This window comes from Tyto alba, unplaced genomic scaffold (assembly GCF_018691265.1).
Source record: "Tyto alba isolate M040663 unplaced genomic scaffold, T.alba_DEE_v4.0 Super-Scaffold_21, whole genome shotgun sequence".
Classification (NCBI taxonomy): Eukaryota; Metazoa; Chordata; class Aves; order Strigiformes; family Tytonidae; genus Tyto; species Tyto alba.
Window position 1 is genome coordinate 5,045,998 of NW_024881295.1, and position 18,425 is coordinate 5,064,422.

Genomic DNA, 18,425 nt, shown 5'->3' on the forward strand with positions numbered 1-18,425 from the left:
AAAGAAAAAGCCCAGAAATGCAAAACAGAAAACACTGACGTAGCAACATGGCAGGATCTATGTTCGGTAGGGAGTAGGAAAGAATTGTTCTTACATCAGCAGACATTCACAGCATGCCACATAAGAAAACGGTGAAGTTGGAGGACACTGTTGGTATGCTCTACCACAGGAATACGCAGCACCGCTGTCACCAGCACTGTATAGCTTGATCAAAACATATTTTGAAAGTTGCCATAAGAAAGTATAGAAAAAGTCACCTTCCATAGCAAGCTGTTTCTATTCACACTGAACGCCCTGTATCATGAAAACACACATTGTATAATCCTTGTTTTTTACTCACAAATTTATTTCATCATCATAATATCAGCTGCAGCATAGTTAGGAATGTCACCACCTTAATATTGAGAGATCATACACAAGAATTGCTTGAAGCAGCAGTTAGTGTTAGTAGCGCTGATTAAGCCAGTTGTGAGTTACAGGCTGACACACAAAAAAGCAGGACTAATGTTGCACTCGTTATGGAAGCAAAACTTCCACCTCCCAAGCGCTTTTTATGGAGGAAAAAAGAAAACTGGAAGCCAGTTGTTTAATTTTATTATTTTTTTTTTAAATGAAGTGTTGCTGAAAATCATTAGCTGAACAATGACAGCATTTTCTAGTTACAATTTAAAGAAAATACAAATAATGGTATAAATAATATCAAGCAACAGCTTTGCAGAAATTGCTTAAGGTGCTTAAGGCAACGGCTATAACTGATACTACAAATTCTACTTCTATATACAAATCTATACATTCCATAAATATAGCATCAGTTGAATTTTAGTCCACTGATGTGCTATTCAGTATGGGATACCTCAGCTTTCACTGCAGATTAGAAGCTCCTGTGTTCTCATACAAATTCGTAACGGTGATACAAGAAATTCAGTTATTGACATAAGTTACAAGAAATTAATGCTCTGTGACACTAACAGCAGGAGACTCACAAGCTGGTGTTTTGCCTTGCTTACCTACAACAGGGATTTCTACAGCAGCTGATCCTCTGTCACTCACACTGTAACTCTTAAGCATAATGAGAAGGACTAGGGTTCTTAATTCATTTTTTCCTCTGATTTCTCTATGTTTTTAGACTAGTCTCAAACATTTGGTCCTTATATTAACAGTACTTTTATAGCTAATTATAGAGATTATGATTTCCTGGAAAGTAGAAAATGGAACTATCATGCCAAACCCTCTCCATCTCTTCATGGGATGCCAGGAAGGACTAGATTTGTTATTGGTGTAGATTACTCTTCACCCTGAAATGTAGAAGTGGAAAAAAGGAAAAACAAGTCAGTCACAGGCACTCTCACAAAGCTAGTCAGGTTTCATCTGTCAAAGAGAAAAGCTTTCTTTTTGAAATTTATCTAATACATTAAAAAAAACCCACACACCTCTGGTATGTTAGTCTTTCAAAACACACTTAATAGACTACAGCTTCTTGACAAACACTTAACTATTATCAGATTATGAAACCAGACTGTGATTTTAAATTTTTTTTTCTACATATAATTACAAAACATTCTCAGTTAAGAGACAAGTCAATTAGATGTATCCACTTCATTTTTCAGGATTCCAGGATTCTATGCACAAAGCATATATACAGCATATAGAGACGAGACTCATTGCATATTCTTCTTATGAAGTTTCCACTGTTTGGTGAATCCTTGGATTAAAGTCTTCAACAGGATTACCGTAACTGTACATTGCTTACTCCATCAGCGTCAACTGAGTTCAGCTTTATTACATCTTACTGTAACAGAGTTCTAGTGTTGTTTTAACACCAAATACTACAGATAGCATTTTTTGAAGACTGTGGATAGCTTCCATGAGATACCCACCTTTAGCTGGGCAAATGGTTCTAGCTGACCATTAGATTTCCATGGCAAGTGGGAAAATGAAGCATTTCCAGGTTTATTTTCTTTCTTCAGTGTTTGTGAGAGAGAACCAGCTGCACACATTCACTGTGGGAGAAATGGGTGGAAGGCTGTACCCATCTTACACAGAGAGAGGATAAGACTAAACCATCCTCCATTATTTAAGGTATCGTATGAGATTCCTAGTCAGAGGACCTGGTTGTATCACTTCTAAGAGCCACCTCAGCGTGGATGAAGGCTGTAAGCATTAGAGTATCAAATGAGCATGAACCACAAAAATTTCTCTTAGTTTTCAAGGGGAACTGCTAAACTTCAAACTCCAAAATAAGGAGTACCAGAGATCCATCTAAGGCCAGAACATTTATAACACAGCATGATCCGCCATGTGATAGAAGCCACAGAATCAGAAAAATAATCTAATTAATGATTGTTGCTGGGAATCCTACATTTCGTAATGAGCTACGGCATCTAGAGCAGGTTGGAAAATTGCAGCTGGAGCCTCCAACTATGTGTCACACATTCTGGCTTGCAAGACAAACAAGGAAACCATTTAAGATGATGTAGGCTGTAACATGACTCCTGTCCCATCTGCATGAAGCAGAAAAAAACCTGTTAGAACATGGATGCCACTATTTGTGCCACAGAGCTGGGCCCAGGCTTGCCAAATGCAATCCTGTAATGCCAACTGTTGGCCAAGCCAAGAAGCAGTAGCCACCATGATGGGAAACAGATGAAAACCACTGCTCATCACAATGAGAAATGCCAACTCTTCATTTCCTCCATAAAAGAAAACTCCCAAGAAGTTTCTTGATTGGAATCACAGAAAGTGAAACAAAGAAAGAGTGGAGGGAAGAAAGCAAGTGGGGTATTTCTAGTGAGATCAGAGCTGTGTTTGTCACATTACCTAGTGTTGAGTGGAGCTGTTCTGGTCACGCATACCGTAACTCCTCTGCATGTTTTCTACATCCCTGATTCAGAAAGACACTTAAGTACACACATAACATTTGAAATATATGTTTAATTACAAAACACAGTCTACATTTGAAACTAGACTGTGAAAGTCTAATTCTAACCAAAAAATATTACACCTCTGGCTTGATCATGTTACAAATTCCAACTGCAAGTGTTACAGAGCGTCATTCTGGACATCTGGCCTAGTTTTTGTTTGGGTTGTTTTGTTTTGTTTTTGGTTTTGGCTTTTTTTTTTTTCTTTTCTTTTCACTCCAGAGAATCCAGAGAAAGGACAGGCAAGCATGCAACATAGACAAAAATCCTGAAAGTTATGGGTTGGCTTTGTTGCTATCTTTCAGGACAAACTGCAGTTCAAAGCTTAAAATACAGGGCAGGGGGGGAACTCTCATATCCTCCCCATCTCTGCCTCAGTGTTACTTAACTTTTCATAAAAGCTTTCCATGTCTATGCAACATTTCTAGCAATTGCTAACTAAGTACATGTGTGGTGGGTCTAGAGAATAAACTTAAAACCATGCCTTAAGGATTAATATATGAGTGCTCAGAATGGAATTCTGAAAACAACTGTGCTGTACGCTGAAATATGGTACTTTATTATTTTCAGTGCTTTTGACTAATTCTGAATTGAGATAATGCTAAACAGACCCAATTAGTTCAATAAAAAGAAGGCAACATTCAGTCTAGCAGAGTCATTCATTATAATATTTATTCTATGAAACAAAGAAGAAAACATAAGATTGAAAAAATGTTCCATGCATTTCATAAAATACAGAGAAAGACATTGTCACAAACAAAACAGAACAAGAAATCAAAACCCCCACTGAAAATCCTGAGAGCTCCACTCTCCACATTGTATCATATAAATGCAAAAAGCATATACAGGAGAGTAGTCTAAGGGAAGTGGCAGGTTATCTGTCAATATCTGGGATGAGTAAACCAGTCCACAAGACTTTTGCCATCACCACTCATCATAAAACCAAACTGATGCAACTTGTTTTCCCTGCTACCAGATCTTGGCATTATCTTTGGCTGGGAAACAAGGATAGCACAGCAGAATTCATATTAAGTTGCAGTCTAGAAAGATATTAAGGCCCAAAGTATAGGTAGATGCAGAAAGTTAGCAGGGTACAACAGGTGGGAGGAGATGACAGCTGTTCCACTACTGAAAGCAAGGTGGAAGGATATGTTTTGACTATCTTACCAGGAGCACAGGAGGTAGGAATTACATCCTGCAAAAGCAGGGAATATATCTAGCACACCTTTCTTTAAGAGTCCCAATAACATAAAAGACACACTGCACTGCTGAGAGCAACATCTTTCTTTAGGTTACAAATTACATTACTATAAACCTTCTCACTGAAAGCTTTTGATCCAGTTCCTTCTCCTCGACCTACAGTACTCTGGCTTTAGCAAAGCTGTTTCAAGATCCTCTCAGATTCCCACAACGGTTACCAACCACGTAACCACCAACTACAAAGCCAATCTACATCTGGGCTCTGACACAAAAGCAGCCCCCATCTCTTACTGGGAATGCCCAAGAGTTGCCAGAGCTGTATTTGGGGAAGGTGGTGTAGAGAAAGGGAAAACAAGGCTCTGCTTACACAAACACCTATTACCCCAAAAGCCCCACTCCATGCAGGCTTAGGAACACCACAGTCAAAGAGTTTCATGTGGGGAGGAGCAAAGAGAAGACAGAGGACTGGGATCCTTCCCCTGCATCCAGGGATGCATCCACTTCTCTCACAACAGCTTTCTTCTGCTAGCTACCAAGCTATTTCTGCTGCAGTGTGGAAGGTTCTGCATTGGCCTCCTGTGAACGATGCACCATGGGGGGAGATTGTTACAGTTACAAATGTGGTTTTCACGTTGTTTCTTAAAAACATAAAGCTAGGAACTCTGATTTTTTTTTAAATTTACAGTAAAGTGTCATTTAACCTGTAGCATGAAATATTACAAAATCAGAACATGTGAGATACAGAATTGCCCGTGCTACACCTTAACTTTGTTCCTTTCCATGTACGTATCAGGAATATGACTTAACAACACATGATCTTTTCACCTTTCAATCCCCAGAAGAACCTTATTTCACGCCCTGGACAAGAACAGATGAGGCAGAAAGAAGACTCCGTAGGAAATCCTAAGCCCAGCATTTCTCACTTTTGAGTGCTTGCAGCTAGAATAATGTTTTCTTGATGGAGTTTTAAAAATTCAATTATGTTTTATGTGCTCCATTTACCTTGCATTAGGAAAACAGAAAATGCTGTAAAAGATTAAGGTCTTGGGTCTTCACAGGTCTCCCCAGGCCTTGGTGAAACACAAAGACCAAGTCTTCTGTTAAAGTAACTGCCCAGCTTCCCAGCTAGTGTAATTTCTGTATTGTCCATGTAAACATTACACAGTCTTTGTACCACCCACTAAGCTCTTTGCCTCAATCAACTATTTGTGCCCAAAAGCACATCCTTATGTTTCTTCCTACACCACAGCCGTCCTCCTACACCACAAAAGACGTAACAAAATAGGAATTAATCATAGGCTGGATACTTACAGGAATTGCTGCTGTTTGCTTCTGTCTTCCCAGCCTTGGCAAGTTTGGTTGAGTTCTGCTGCGCTTTGCCTTGCTCCTCTCCCGTTAGCAGGGCTTTTATTTCAGAGGGGATTTTCCCTTGGTCCATCGCCATGCACCACTGCTTGTACTGAAATATGCAAACATATTAGGCATTAGCAAACTGCCAGGATCACATTAGCAGACAAAACAGAGCTGTAATCTTTACCTTCCGGTATATTCATTTCAGGTTTGAATTTACTGGGCTGAAGCCTCTTACAAAACTGCAGAGCACTAATGAACTAAGCACGTGTCCATGATTGCATACCTGGCCTCAGTAAATCCTGTTTCAGTCAATAAACTGCTACTCAGTGGCAGTACTAGACACAATACTGTAATTATTAAACAACATGGAACACTTTGTGCATTTTCTCACTGCTGGCATGCCAGAATACCGTTCCAGTTCATGGCCTATTAAAAACAAGTATTTCACATGACTCTGAGGCTGACTGACTATAAAGAGGTCCTTTCTGATTGTGTAAGGCATGGATACAGCACACGTCCCTTATTCCTAGTTCTTGCATCTTGAATGCTTCATCAGCAAACCCTGAAGCACCCCGAAAAACCTGTGGTCAGTTGGCTGACTTTCCACCCAGTCCTAACCCTATTCACCTGTGGCGATTAGCCCTGCCTATTCAAACAAACCTAATGTAAGGTCACGGCAATATCCTCACCACCAGTGAAATTTCAATGACATCTCAATATCACTGAAGAACTAAGACTGTATTTTCAGATGAAAGATTCTCTTCGGTTAATGCAGCTTATTTGGCTGAGACACCCATCTTATACGTGCTGGAACACAGGACAGCTGTGCAACCATCTACACAGAGGGTATGCTGCAAGCATCAACCTCCCCAACAGAGACAAAGGTCTGTGGGAAGCAATGACAGACTGTGGATATATGTTCCCCCGTGATATTTTATTCTATTTAACACATCTCTTTCTACCCTCTAGCTCTTTCTACCTCTGTCAGAGGTTTTCCAAAACAAACATGTAAAAGACAACAGGCTCATATGCAATGGCACTTTCTTTGCTTACTTCCAGTTCAAAACCAGCAGATAACTTGCGACATGAGGTTTGTATTCAACACAAAGTAGGCAAACAGCTGAACGCATCTGTTACTGATGTTTTGATACCTTATGACTAGCTAAATCCCACTCTCAGTCACAGTGATTTCAAGAAAAAAATGTCCACAAGAACAGGTCCCAAATAATACTGAGGGATAAGCTAAATGATAGTTTCTTACCATTTCAAGCTCTTCTCTGAGAGCACAGATGGCTCGCTCTCTGCTTGAAACCAGCTCTTCCAGGTATTGGTACCTCAGCTTCTTCCTGGCTCTGCACTCTCTTGCACTCTGACGACTTCTTTCAAGTTTTGCTTTCAAGTCTATTTTGGCTGGTTTACGACCCCTCTTGCCTGGTTTCTTTACCTTGCCTCCAACCACCTGGAAAGGAAGAGAACAGTAAAGATCCTGTTCTGCAAAGGTAATGCTATAACCATGTCATTGTGCCTACCAGACGTCTAAATTGGAAAATCTTCCATATACTTTCACTGATTCTGGAACAACAGAGGAAATAAGGGGGGTGATGTATGAACTTTTCAGTGATAGAATCAAAAACAAAAGGGAAGCATGTAACTTCATAGTGAAGTCAGTGCTTAAGCAGTAACTCCAAAGACTGGTTGAGGTTGGCAGACTCCTCTGGATGTCATCTGGTCCAACACCCCTGCTCAAGCAGGGCCACCTATAGCTGGCTGCCCAGGACTGAGTCCAGATGGCTTCTGAATATCCCCAAGGAAGAAGACTCCACAATCCCTCCAGGCAACCTCTGCTAGTGCTTAGTCACCCCCACAGTAAAAAAAGCATTTCCTCATGTTCAGATGGACCCTCCTGTGTTCCCGTTTGTACCCACCACCTCTGGTCTTGGCACTGGGTACCACCGAAGAGAGCCTGTCTCTGACTTCCTACCTCTGCTTCCTCTATTCCAGTTGTACCTAACCACTCTGGCCATGTTTACCTTCCAAACATAATTACACAGCTTGGAAAATTGTATCCTTGCACCCCCTCCTGAAACTTATCCTAGTGTTCAACTTTCCCGGCGCCTAATTTACATCTCTCTTGACGAAATGTAATCACCTAGTTTCGTGTCCTATGGGGTGTTGATTTTGCAGTAATTTTCCACTCCTCTTTATAGCTCCTTTTTTACAGGTCTGAAAGTTTCTCTTGCAACAAACTTTTTTATAAAAAAAAAAAAAAAAAAAAGGGACTAGTTTCCTCAGTGTTTACTCTATGCTTCCCCACCCAAATATTTTACTCCTAACATGACAGCATGGCACAAGAAACTCTTAAATATGGTCTGAAACTTAGTACACTGCCCATTGCGTAGTATCACCCTGTAAGCATTACATCAGCCACATACCCCAGCTCCCCACCGAAGTGAGGATTTCTTTTTATTTTCATTCTGACACTGTTTGAATGGAGGGGGTGCGGAGAAACACACCTAACACACATGTACATACTGCTGGCTTAGAGTTTCACCATACCATATACAGACGTGACTTTTTCTAATAAGCAGTGTTGAAAATATCAGAGTTCATAATTTTAAAAAGCACTTTTTACTGTGTGATGCTACAAAATAAGTTGGCTTTGACATTCAAAGAAGTCAATTGTTCACAAACTCAGCAGGCTGTAATAAAAACAATAACATAGTGAACTGATGTGCTAGAATGAAGGAAAAAAAGGATTATACAATTGAGCCTATTCTTTCTTTGGAAAGTGAGTCAACAGTCACATGCCAACATAATCCTACCCTTTCTACATTGCCTCTCCTAATTTACTCAGGAGTAGCTGCCTATCACAAGCAAATGGAGAAACAGAAAGTACTTAATGGACATCTAGTGATAATGAAACAAACACAACACATTCAGAAAAGCAAAGAAAAAAAATCAAGCCCTTTTACATTTGAACCACTGGATATAGTTTGAATAATCCATTCACTCCACCAAGGTGCTCTCCTTATGATTTAGTTCAAATACTACATTCACCAAAGTAGAATAAATCTAACCACCTATTCCCAAGGGGAAAAGAAGCTCCAAAGAAAAGAGACTGTTCCTTTTCAGGCACAGTTCTGTCCTCTCATGGCACCACACTCATATTTATGCATAGTGTGATTTATACTCCTAGCTCAGCAGGAATTAGAAATACACGTAGTCTTCCCAGGAGGAGCAGAAGGCACTCACAATTTGCTCTCTATTATTACTTGCACTTGAAAGACTTCTGGATATTACATTACACACTACAGCCAAAGCACTTCAGTTCTCAAAGACTTTCAGCGCCTGAGGCTTTTCTGTGCCAATCAAGGGTAGCTTAAAGTAAATCTTTGAATTCAAGTGCTAGATAAGGTCTTGTAGAGACATACACTCCACCTCTCTTAAAAGACCTTTGCTACTCTAGAAGAGTGAGCTAGCACTCAAGGTCAGAGTCCCAGCACACCACATAAAATACCTCGAGTCTTAGTCCTACACAGGACTGTGTCACAGCCATGCCCTTTCACCAGAACGTCAGGCAGGTGACAAGGTGCTACCACACTGTTTCTCACAACCAGCAGGTTAAAGTTACCGGCACACAGCAGCTAACCTTTCCACAGCCAGCAGCTTGGGTAGGCACTGGCAATGAAGGGCACTTGCAAGCAGCACTGCTTCACAGCAGTTAAATCCATCCAACACCACAGTCTCACAAAACAATTCATTTTTAAGGACCTATTATTTTAAAGTATCCTGTGTATGTTTATGTACATCTGGTGCCTTTAAGGTAGGGTGCCACCAACACAGAAAATGTATAAAGGGCAAGGTAGAACAGATCTTTACGCCAATAAGATATCACGTGAGCTTGTATGAACTCTGAGTTTAAAGGCATGTTTTTATAGACAGATCTAGAGATGTGGACATAAAACAATTAAAGGCAATTCGTAGACTGCAAAGAAGTTAGACACTGGTGTGAACTACTTTGCACATTTCAAATGCACTCTGGATCCACCATTATCAACTAATTGCTTTCCCTTTAGTCACTCCAGAGAGTTTTCTGTAGATAGGTGTATTAATTGCTCACTCTCTCTCCCAAGACCTTTTACCACTGCAGCAGCCCTGCAGACAAGCTCTCTTATGGAATGAAAAAGGCTTGTACATCTTGGGTCATTGTTTGCCAATGCTCTAACCACTAGGACTATGGAAATAATGAAAAGCTTCCTTCCCTTTTAACTCTGACTTTCAGCAGTAAGGCCCTAATAATCTGCCTTTACACCACCCAAGAAAAGTCATACTGTCTTCATGGCTCCTGAGCTGGAGTTCATCACACAATTAGGCATCACCCTGCACAGACAGTACGGTGAGTGATTTAATAAAACCCTGCATCCTTACTAGTTTTTACTCACCAATATTAGAATCTCCTGCTGTAACATTAAGCAACCCACTGGGGACAAAAAGGCCTGATAAATCCTTTACCACCATCCCACATTACCATATCTCCCTGGCTTCTAGTCACGTTTGCCTACTCAGTTGCTATGCTGATGTGACAGAAAGAAGAAAGCAGAAGTGCTAGTTGATGTTGAATATGGCAGCAGACCAAGAAAAAACAAGCAAGCAAACATTCTTTATTCGCTCTGTATTCCTCCAGTTTATAAAGGGCTGTGATCTATTAGCATTTAGCAGTAGCAGTTTGGTTTTTTTCAGGGAGTCACGCGATCAAGACTCAAAACAACTTTAATCATTAAATTTGTCATAGAAATATTAATAACGACATGCATTTGTCAGAAATCTGACCAAGCTCTTATTTCAGTTCACTCAGACTTCAGAAAATAGAAAAACATAACTCCCTCCCTTTTTAATACAGTACTTAGATCATTCTTGCCTGGCATCAGTGTTTGGGTACAAAACTATTTGACCTGGAATAGGAAATAGCTGCAATTACTTGCCCTGATATAGAAAAAGCCCTCAGATTTCTGGACTTGTTATTAGAGGGATTCAGCAGATCTCTACAGAAGCACTGCCAGATTGCATGATGAAGAGGTCCCCCTTCAGAAGAAGATACATGCATAATATGGCTACTAGCATTCACAATCCCAAGGAACTGAGCCACTCGCATAGAAGACTGTGAAAAAGCTGCCCTTGCTGTGACATCTGCAGGTTTTGAACAATTTGGCAGGTTTAAAACACTACCATCTGAAGCACTGTTCAGCACTACTGATCAGCAGTGCTGATCACACTGACCAGTTCAGCATCTTCCAGCAGCTCTCAGTTCATTCACAAAAAAACAAGTAGTTAAGTGCTCCATCAACCAGTACTTGAGATCCAGCTCAAGGAACCATCTCAAGCAGACTCTTGATGGTGGATGAAGGTATAGGTCTGCAGAACTCAATTTAGCATGAGGCCGACAATCACCTACAGAATTTATATAAAACTATTAAAATGATTAGCAAGAAATAAAACCTAAGTGCTGCATTCATTACAGTAGAGGAAGATGGAATCTATTCATGCTTACAAACACTTTCTCAAAATCGGTAATCAAATTAAGTCACAAGTCTCCTAATAAAGGTGATGTTACCTGATCTGCTAGGTCATAGCATACCATACACAGTGGCAGTATAAAACTCAGCTAGAAAGTATGCTGGTTATTCCTCCACTGCGTGGCATTTTATGTTTAACACAGATTATTTAGTTAACTTTCACTGGCAGACAAAATGCATTTGATAATGATCCAAAAATGTAAGATATTATTTAGTGAGCAAGCACTTCATAAGTCTCAAGAAGACATGTCAATAAAGATGAATCGTAAAACTCTAATCATATAAAGTGATTAACATATTAAGAATGTAATCTTTTGCACAGATGTGTAAAGAAGACTATCTTTGCTGAAATATCTATTTTAAAAAAGCATAAGCTAGGAATAAATATCAAGCTTTCATAAAGTGTTAGGCAGGCATCCACAAGGTTCAGGGCTGGCATTGTGACTCAGACTGTGCAGCAATCACCCAGATGCCACCCTGCTGCTCGCCATGCGAGGGGCCTCCTCCTCCTCCCCCCAGGAAGCCCTTACAGCCTCACGCATGGAAGCGCATCCACCAACACACCACACATGCTCTCCCAGTTGACACTAACAGAACCAGGCACTTCTTTACACCTATCTCTGTTAGAGCTCAAAACAAGCAACAGGGTGGGTCAACTCACACCATCGCGCATATCCTCCTAGCCCACTGCAACAATGAAATGGAACTGTTCTAGCTGTTCTGTAGGGTTTAAACTCATCCATTTTACTCACTCACTTCAAATGTGATAAAGAAGATGCATCATCTGATCAATGCTGAGCAGCAACTTCTTAAAACATCTGATGATTTGAAATCGCCCATCTCAAATTATAACCAAAGCTATTTAGGTTTTGTATTTCCAAGCAAGCAGCAATGAGAACACTTTACATGATCCTGGGTAGAAGATTTCTCCAGCACTTTGAAAACCTGCAGACTCTGAAAAAGCCCTGAAGGGTGAAAAGATAGTAACCCACCTCCTTAACAACTGAGGTCATAGTGAAAACAGATCCTGTGCTTTGCCCTCCAAACTAAGATAGTAACCCACCTCCTTAACAACTGAGGTCATAGTGAAAACAGATCCTGTGCTTTGCCCTCCAAACTAGCTCTCCGTCCGGCTGCGGCATTCAAAGCATTCCCCAGAGTCAGTTCCCAGGACTGACTGGGAGATCATCCCTCTCTGTGATCCCTGGAACCCACAACAGGCAGAGTCGTGAGGACGTCTCATGAATGAAGATCCATCAAGCACTCAAATTTTAAGTACAAGATGTCACATCTGACTTGCTCCCACACTCCCTCCAAGGGACATCTGCATACCCATAATTATGACTTCCCAAAAATTCCCCTCGGGACCACACATGACTGGGTATTTGATGTTTCAAAGCTAGGCAGCAGGGAAAGCAACTCCTTGTGCGCAGGCTTTTGCTGCAGGCCTTCCCCTGCCCTAACATGAAGTGCTCCCCCAGAACAGGAAGGCTGTATGAACACCAGAGCAAGACATCACCAAGTGCTCAATCCATAAATATAAATGTCCCATACAAACTGTTTATCTAAGGGCTTACTTTTTCAAACTCGCTTAACACCTGAAAACACTCTGACCTTGCCTATTTAAAGGCTTTTACTTCCCTTCATACACTGCAAGTTTGTGGAAGTTTAGAAATAGTCAGACCTCAAGACCAATGTCCTTGCCCAAGGCCCTGGGACCAGTCTGATGAAGAGCAAACAGTCTGAGCTGGAGACCCAGATTTCAACAGCCACAGCCTCTTTTACAGGTCATAAAGGAATTTGCTTCTTCATTCAGAGGGTGCAGCAATTTATTTACAAGCAAAAGAAAGTCAACAACCAAGAACCGGTCTGTTCAAAGTTGAGAAACTAACCTGGAATTAAAACAAGTGCAAGAAATTGAGATCTACTCTTAAAAAAATCTGAAGAGCGAACTGTTTTATTGTCATCAGAACTGGGTAACAAAAAGTTTTCCTTAATCTTTGTATAGCCAACACATGTCAGTAGCTACCTTGAACTAGAAAGGCTTTTTAAAAAGCTGTTGGGTGCATTTCAATAAATTTTCATTCCTATTAAAAAATAATCAATTACTACATTCTACTGCTATGATGAAGAATAATGCATTATACATTAAAAAAAATAATCTCATTCTAAATTAAAAATACCATTTAAAATGTAATTTTTGTCTCCAAAATGCACTTCTTAAAACTCAATCTACTCATTTATGTTCGGCTCAGCTCAGATTCTTTTTGAAGAAAAATACATTTCATCTAAACTTTTTGAAAACTAAAGCCATCTTTTCCTTACGAGACAAGTATATTTGTAAGAAGAGGGCAACCCCAACCTTTATTAGTTTTGGTGGTGGTGGTTTGGGTTTTGTTTGTTTGTTTTTAATTTTGCTGGAATAACAGAAGTGATCTACTGTTAAGAATTTTTTTTTATTTCTCATTTCTACCCATAAACTCAGAAGTTACTCACGTAAGTATTGCCATAGCACACCCTATAAAAACTTCTGTAATTAGTATAAAAAAAAAAAAAATGCAGTGAGCTATGTAGAACTGTATTTTAATGGTTACCAACAAGAGTTATTTATCAACTAACACAAACGTGAAAAATACTTCTTACTTTAATACAAACCCCTTGCTTCCCAATGTATATAACAAATATAAGTTATATGTAGTCTTGTAAACTAACCAACTAATTTCACCTATAAAGGCTGAAATCACATTAACAGAATTTGTCCTTTTTCCTGTGTCTAAATATTTCAGAGGTACGTGTTATTTTAAGAGAATAATTTCCAAGGAACAGCTATGTCACTAAACTTTTTCCCTTCCACAACTAATAGCTCAAACCACACCAAGGAGAAGTACGACCAGTATTTGAATAAGCCCTAGTTTCAGAGCAGCTCTATAGGAAAAAGATGAGATGGTCATATTTTGGGTTTGGTTGAGGTATTTTGTGTGAATAATTTAAGAACATCCTTTAAAACTGGAACATGAGACTTTTCTAGATCCACATTCAGATATTCTACCTCTCCATTTATTGCTTACTATTTCCTTCCTGTTTTGAGGAATATGTTACAATGAACCATTTTTCTAATGCTCTCTTAAAACAGGTAAGGCTAAATTATAGTGCATTAGGAACTAGGGAAAACATTACAACCTGTAAGTCCAACTCTAAATTCTTTGTGTCATACAGATGAAAGAAAACACTGAACTTGGGTGGATACAGCTATAGATTGGTTACCTCACACCTAATGTAGTTTAGTTATCTCACTATTTACAGGGAAATTCCTTTCACAGTCACACTCATTCAATGCACAGATAAAACTCTCTGATTAGGCAGGCCAACCCTCCCAAAAAGGAGGAAAATGTGACTCAGTGGAACTTGCAGAAGATTTCAAGAGCATGTTGGCTCAAGCTGGAAGACCACGCTGGCTATAAAATGAAGTACAAATAGTGCTTGCCTCATCCTGACACAGCAACATGCAGCGGGAAGAGCTCTCCCAAAAGAAACAGGATCTCTTGAACAGAGCCACCAAACCCTTTGGACAACCTGTAGCCTCATGAACTTGTTCTGAAAGTAACCGTAGCCCTCCAAAACAACTACAGTAAATCCTGTCAGAGCAGCAGACACCAACTAATATCATCTATTTTCAGTAGAAGATATGAGGATCTGATACAGCCCAAGATTATTACCTGATGAAAAACTTGCTGAGGTAACAAAGATTTACAAATTTTTCCTTGGGTACAGCCACACCCAGTAGTTCTGGGCAGGACTCTTTTCAATGCCACTGTCTTCACAAGTATCTCAGCAGTAAGCATTAAATAAAAACATCATACTAGGAAACTGTACTTGAGACTGAAGATGACGAGCAAATATTCCACTCTGCTTTTTTTTTGTCTTCACTCAACATCAAGTTTTCTAAATAAAAAAAAGATCAAAGAGCTGTCTTACTGACTGGGTGAAAAGCTTTAGCTTATTTAGTAAATGTATCAAAAAATGTTTCAGAAAAAAAGCAGATTATCAGGACTCCACAAGACACAACAATAGATCAAAAATTATTTTTTAAATGAAAAATTGGGAAATTATCTGTTACAAGTAAGTTAATTCTGATACAGGAGAAAAGAACTGTTCTTAACGCTAAAAGAAAAAAAAAAATCAGCTAATACTCACAAACTATATATGCCTCCAGAACTAAATCTTCTGGTTCTTCTAAACTACTGTCCTGATTACGTAAACTTTCATGGAAGTCTCACAAATGTAAGCATTTGGTTGTCTTAAGTGATGCAGTTTCCCCTCATCCTCCTTTGCAGCTTTCAGACAAGGCCTCAATAAAGCCAAATAGTATGTATGTTCATTTGGCAAGTCACCATGAACTCTTCACATTCTCACAATCCATTCTGTGATCCTTTAAGCTGCCAAAATACTGGTTGCTTGTAAATTTCTCAGATTTATTCCTGAAGAAATTATATCAAGTGGGTTTTTTTTCCTCCCCTTGAATTAAGGCGCATCAGCAAAGTCAGTGTGGTTTTGTTTTAGTAAAATTCAAATAAGAAAAAAACCAGGTAGCTTGAGCACAGATAAGGTACCACAGGCACATGACTACCACATGACCAGTTTTAATACTCAAGCCAAGCTCAGAATTTATTACATGTCAGAAGACAACTGCCTCACTGCCTACTTCAAGTGGGATTTCACCTAGCTCACTCCTGGGGACTTAAGCTATCTCCAGCACAAAACCCAGGATGCTACCATAACCACCACTCCAGTAATCTGAAATACTCAAACTCAACTGGTAGTTTCAGTTGCAAAACACTGCACTGAGTGGACACATTACCTATTTCCTCAGTCCTCACATGGGGCCTATAGGTCCTGCTTTAGGGGCACCCCTGTGTAAGCGGGCAGAAGAGGCACTCCTTGTGCATCTTCTGATGCTTTGCTCTGCTTAAATGGAAGACCTGTACCTTCAGGAATGTCACTGTGCTGCTCTCATAAGAGGATGCAGGAAGAATTGAAGCATCAGCTCCCATTAAAAGGCTGCAACCCAAGCTCCTACCCTTGTACCTTACACTTTGTCCACAGTTGCTATTTATTTAAGAAATTCAGGGTGCTAGAGGAGCATGATCCACGACATCAAACCAGACCACTGGTCTGTATCCAGCCGTCGGCCCGTGCCTGGAGCTGTAGGGAAAAGCCAGAAGCTGCATCCAAGCGCTGTGCTCCACTGCACGCGGCAAGGCAGGAGATGGAAGGGGACAATCCCTCCTTCCAACCGGCCGTGACCAGAGGCCTTCAAGTGAAGATCTCAGAGAAGGTTACTTCAAAAGCCTTTAGCAGGAGAGCTCTCCTTGCTCACAGTTCCCTGTTTATCCACTGTTAGGAGGCTTTATGGGGATTTACATCACACACCTGCACATCGCTTGGAGCTTGAACCCGCCGGGCTCAGGCACGGGAGGGCTACCAGGGCTACCCGGGCTCCCTGCACCAACGCACCGCCTCACCGCTTGCCCTCGTCTCCAAACTGGCCGCAGCCCCCGGGCGGGCCCCGCAGACCCTTACCTTGCTGTCGTCCATGTGTGCCGCCAGTCCCGGCCCCGCACCGCCGCCGCCCCTGCCGGGGGAGCGCACCGGAGCCGCCCCCAGCCCCGGCAGAGACCCGCACTCACAGCCCCCCGGCGCGGCCCGCAGCCGCCGCCATCGCCCGTCACCCTGTTTGTTTACAGCCGGCCTCCCCGCCCCGCGCCGGGCGGGAGGGGGAACGGCGACGGAGCGGTGCGCGCTGGGAAGAGTAGTCTTGCCCGGCCCCGCCGCCATTGGCCGCTGCCGAGGTGTGGGGTGGAGGAACTACAGCTCCCAGCAGGCCTCGCGGAGGGCGAGGCGGGGAGATGTGCGGCGACTGGTCCCCGCCCCACTGGGCGGGAGAACTACATTTCCCAGAAGGCTTCGGGCGCCTGCCCGCCCCTTCCTCCAGCTGGGACGGGTGTCTTCCTCAGCCCCCCCGGCGCCGCGGCGCGGCCTGGGCAGCCCGCCCGAGGTGTGTGGGGCCGCCGCCACCAGTCCTCTCCTGCCTCCCGTCCGCCGCTGAGGGCGTGCGGTGACTCTCGCATTGGCTCTTTCGAGCTCTGAGCCCTAATTTTAGCCCCAATCTTTCCTGATGATGATGTCACCACCACCCGTGCCGCCTCCGCCATGCCCAAGCTCCCTGGTTTGCCTGTCTGCAGCCCGGCCCAGCGGCAGCCTCTGGTGATTGTTCCAGAGCCATTAAGGTTCCAGCTGAGCTAACGTGTAACGGCTTGAGCATTAAAAAAAAAAAAAACAGTTTTCTGCCACTGTTTGTCTTGCTTCACCCTTTCAGTTCCTGAAGACAGAACTGAGTCTTCCTGGCCTCATGGAGATGCCAAGCCACCCCATGTCTGAAGGAGCAGGCCCTTTGAGACTTACCCTTTGTGGATACCGAGTTTCCTCTCCTTTCTGTGTCAACACATACCAGAAAAATTTAAGTGCTTTTGATGCAAAGCCAAACTGTGCATATGTACCCCCCCTGCCAGGTGCCTTGAAATTAGGCCCCTGCTTGCTCAAACAATGTATGTACCCCGGCGAACAACATTTTAAACAGGGTCCGTGTTTCAAGTTCACAGTGAAACCTGAAGCTAGGCATGTTTCATGTTGCTGCATGTTTCTTTTTATTTATGCAACTCTATTCACAAGAGTTTCCCATGACTTAATCTCTCTTACATGCAATTGTTAGGGCTAAAGGCTTTGTCATGGGATTTTCCCCCTGAATCACAGACCTTCCTCTTGGAGGGATATACTTGCTGGATGGCGGAGACAAAGCACTTTTTATACGCTTTTTTTTTTCTCAGAGCTTATATGCTTTTCAGTTGTTGAAGACAAGGCAGTTTGCACACTGCTTCTTATTTGCCTGTCCAAAACTGATGTATCAGTTCTTGCAACTCTACCCCTGAAATAATAAAAAAAAAAAAAAAAAAACAAAAAAAAAAAAAACAAAAAAAAAAAAAAAAAAAACACAAAAAAAACCCACCTCAAACTATTAAAAAAGCAGGGATGATCAGTATGTTAAGCAAGAGGCATCAAAGTGGAAGGAACAGCTCGCTATGAGCGTGCCTAGGTTGTCTCCTGTGATCCCCTCCCCCATCTTTGCCTTCAAATTCTTGAAGAAGGTGGTGAGGTGCCTTGTACCACCTTTTGCACTATCCTGGGGCCATAAAGCTGTCTTTAAAAGCCAGTTGGGGGTTTCCCTGGTGAAGGGAAATATTGAGTGGCAAAGAGCCAACATAGCTCACTTAGGCAACCCTCTGTTGCAACATGAGTGGAGGAAGGAGATTAGACAGAGCCCTGA

At 41.7% G+C, this 18,425-nt stretch overlaps 1 protein-coding gene across 5 annotated transcripts; it reads right to left on the reverse strand.

Moving 5' to 3' along the window:
- Positions 1-325: 325 nt before the first annotated feature.
- CREBL2 (cAMP responsive element binding protein like 2) lies at positions 326-16,804 on the reverse strand. 5 transcript variants are annotated; one of them, XR_004406131.2, is made up of 5 exons: positions 16,625-16,804; positions 6,733-6,930; positions 5,430-5,577; positions 1,878-2,000; positions 326-1,295 (listed from the first exon to the last, which is right to left on the reverse strand). XR_004406131.2 is itself a non-coding variant. In XM_032986305.2 (4 exons), exons 1-4 carry the CDS (start codon positions 16,637-16,639, stop codon positions 1,291-1,293), a joined length of 366 nt encoding a protein of 121 aa, XP_032842196.1. In that variant the 5' UTR covers positions 16,640-16,803; the 3' UTR covers positions 326-1,290. The 5 variants fall into 5 exon arrangements, 3 of the variants coding, with proteins under 3 accessions (XP_032842196.1, XP_032842195.1, XP_032842197.1); XR_004406132.2 differs by lacking the exon at positions 326-1,295 and adding an exon at positions 2,818-2,881 and having other exon boundaries at positions 1,914-2,000; positions 16,625-16,803; XM_032986305.2 differs by lacking the exon at positions 1,878-2,000 and having other exon boundaries at positions 16,625-16,803.
- Positions 16,805-18,425: the final 1,621 nt, after the last annotated feature.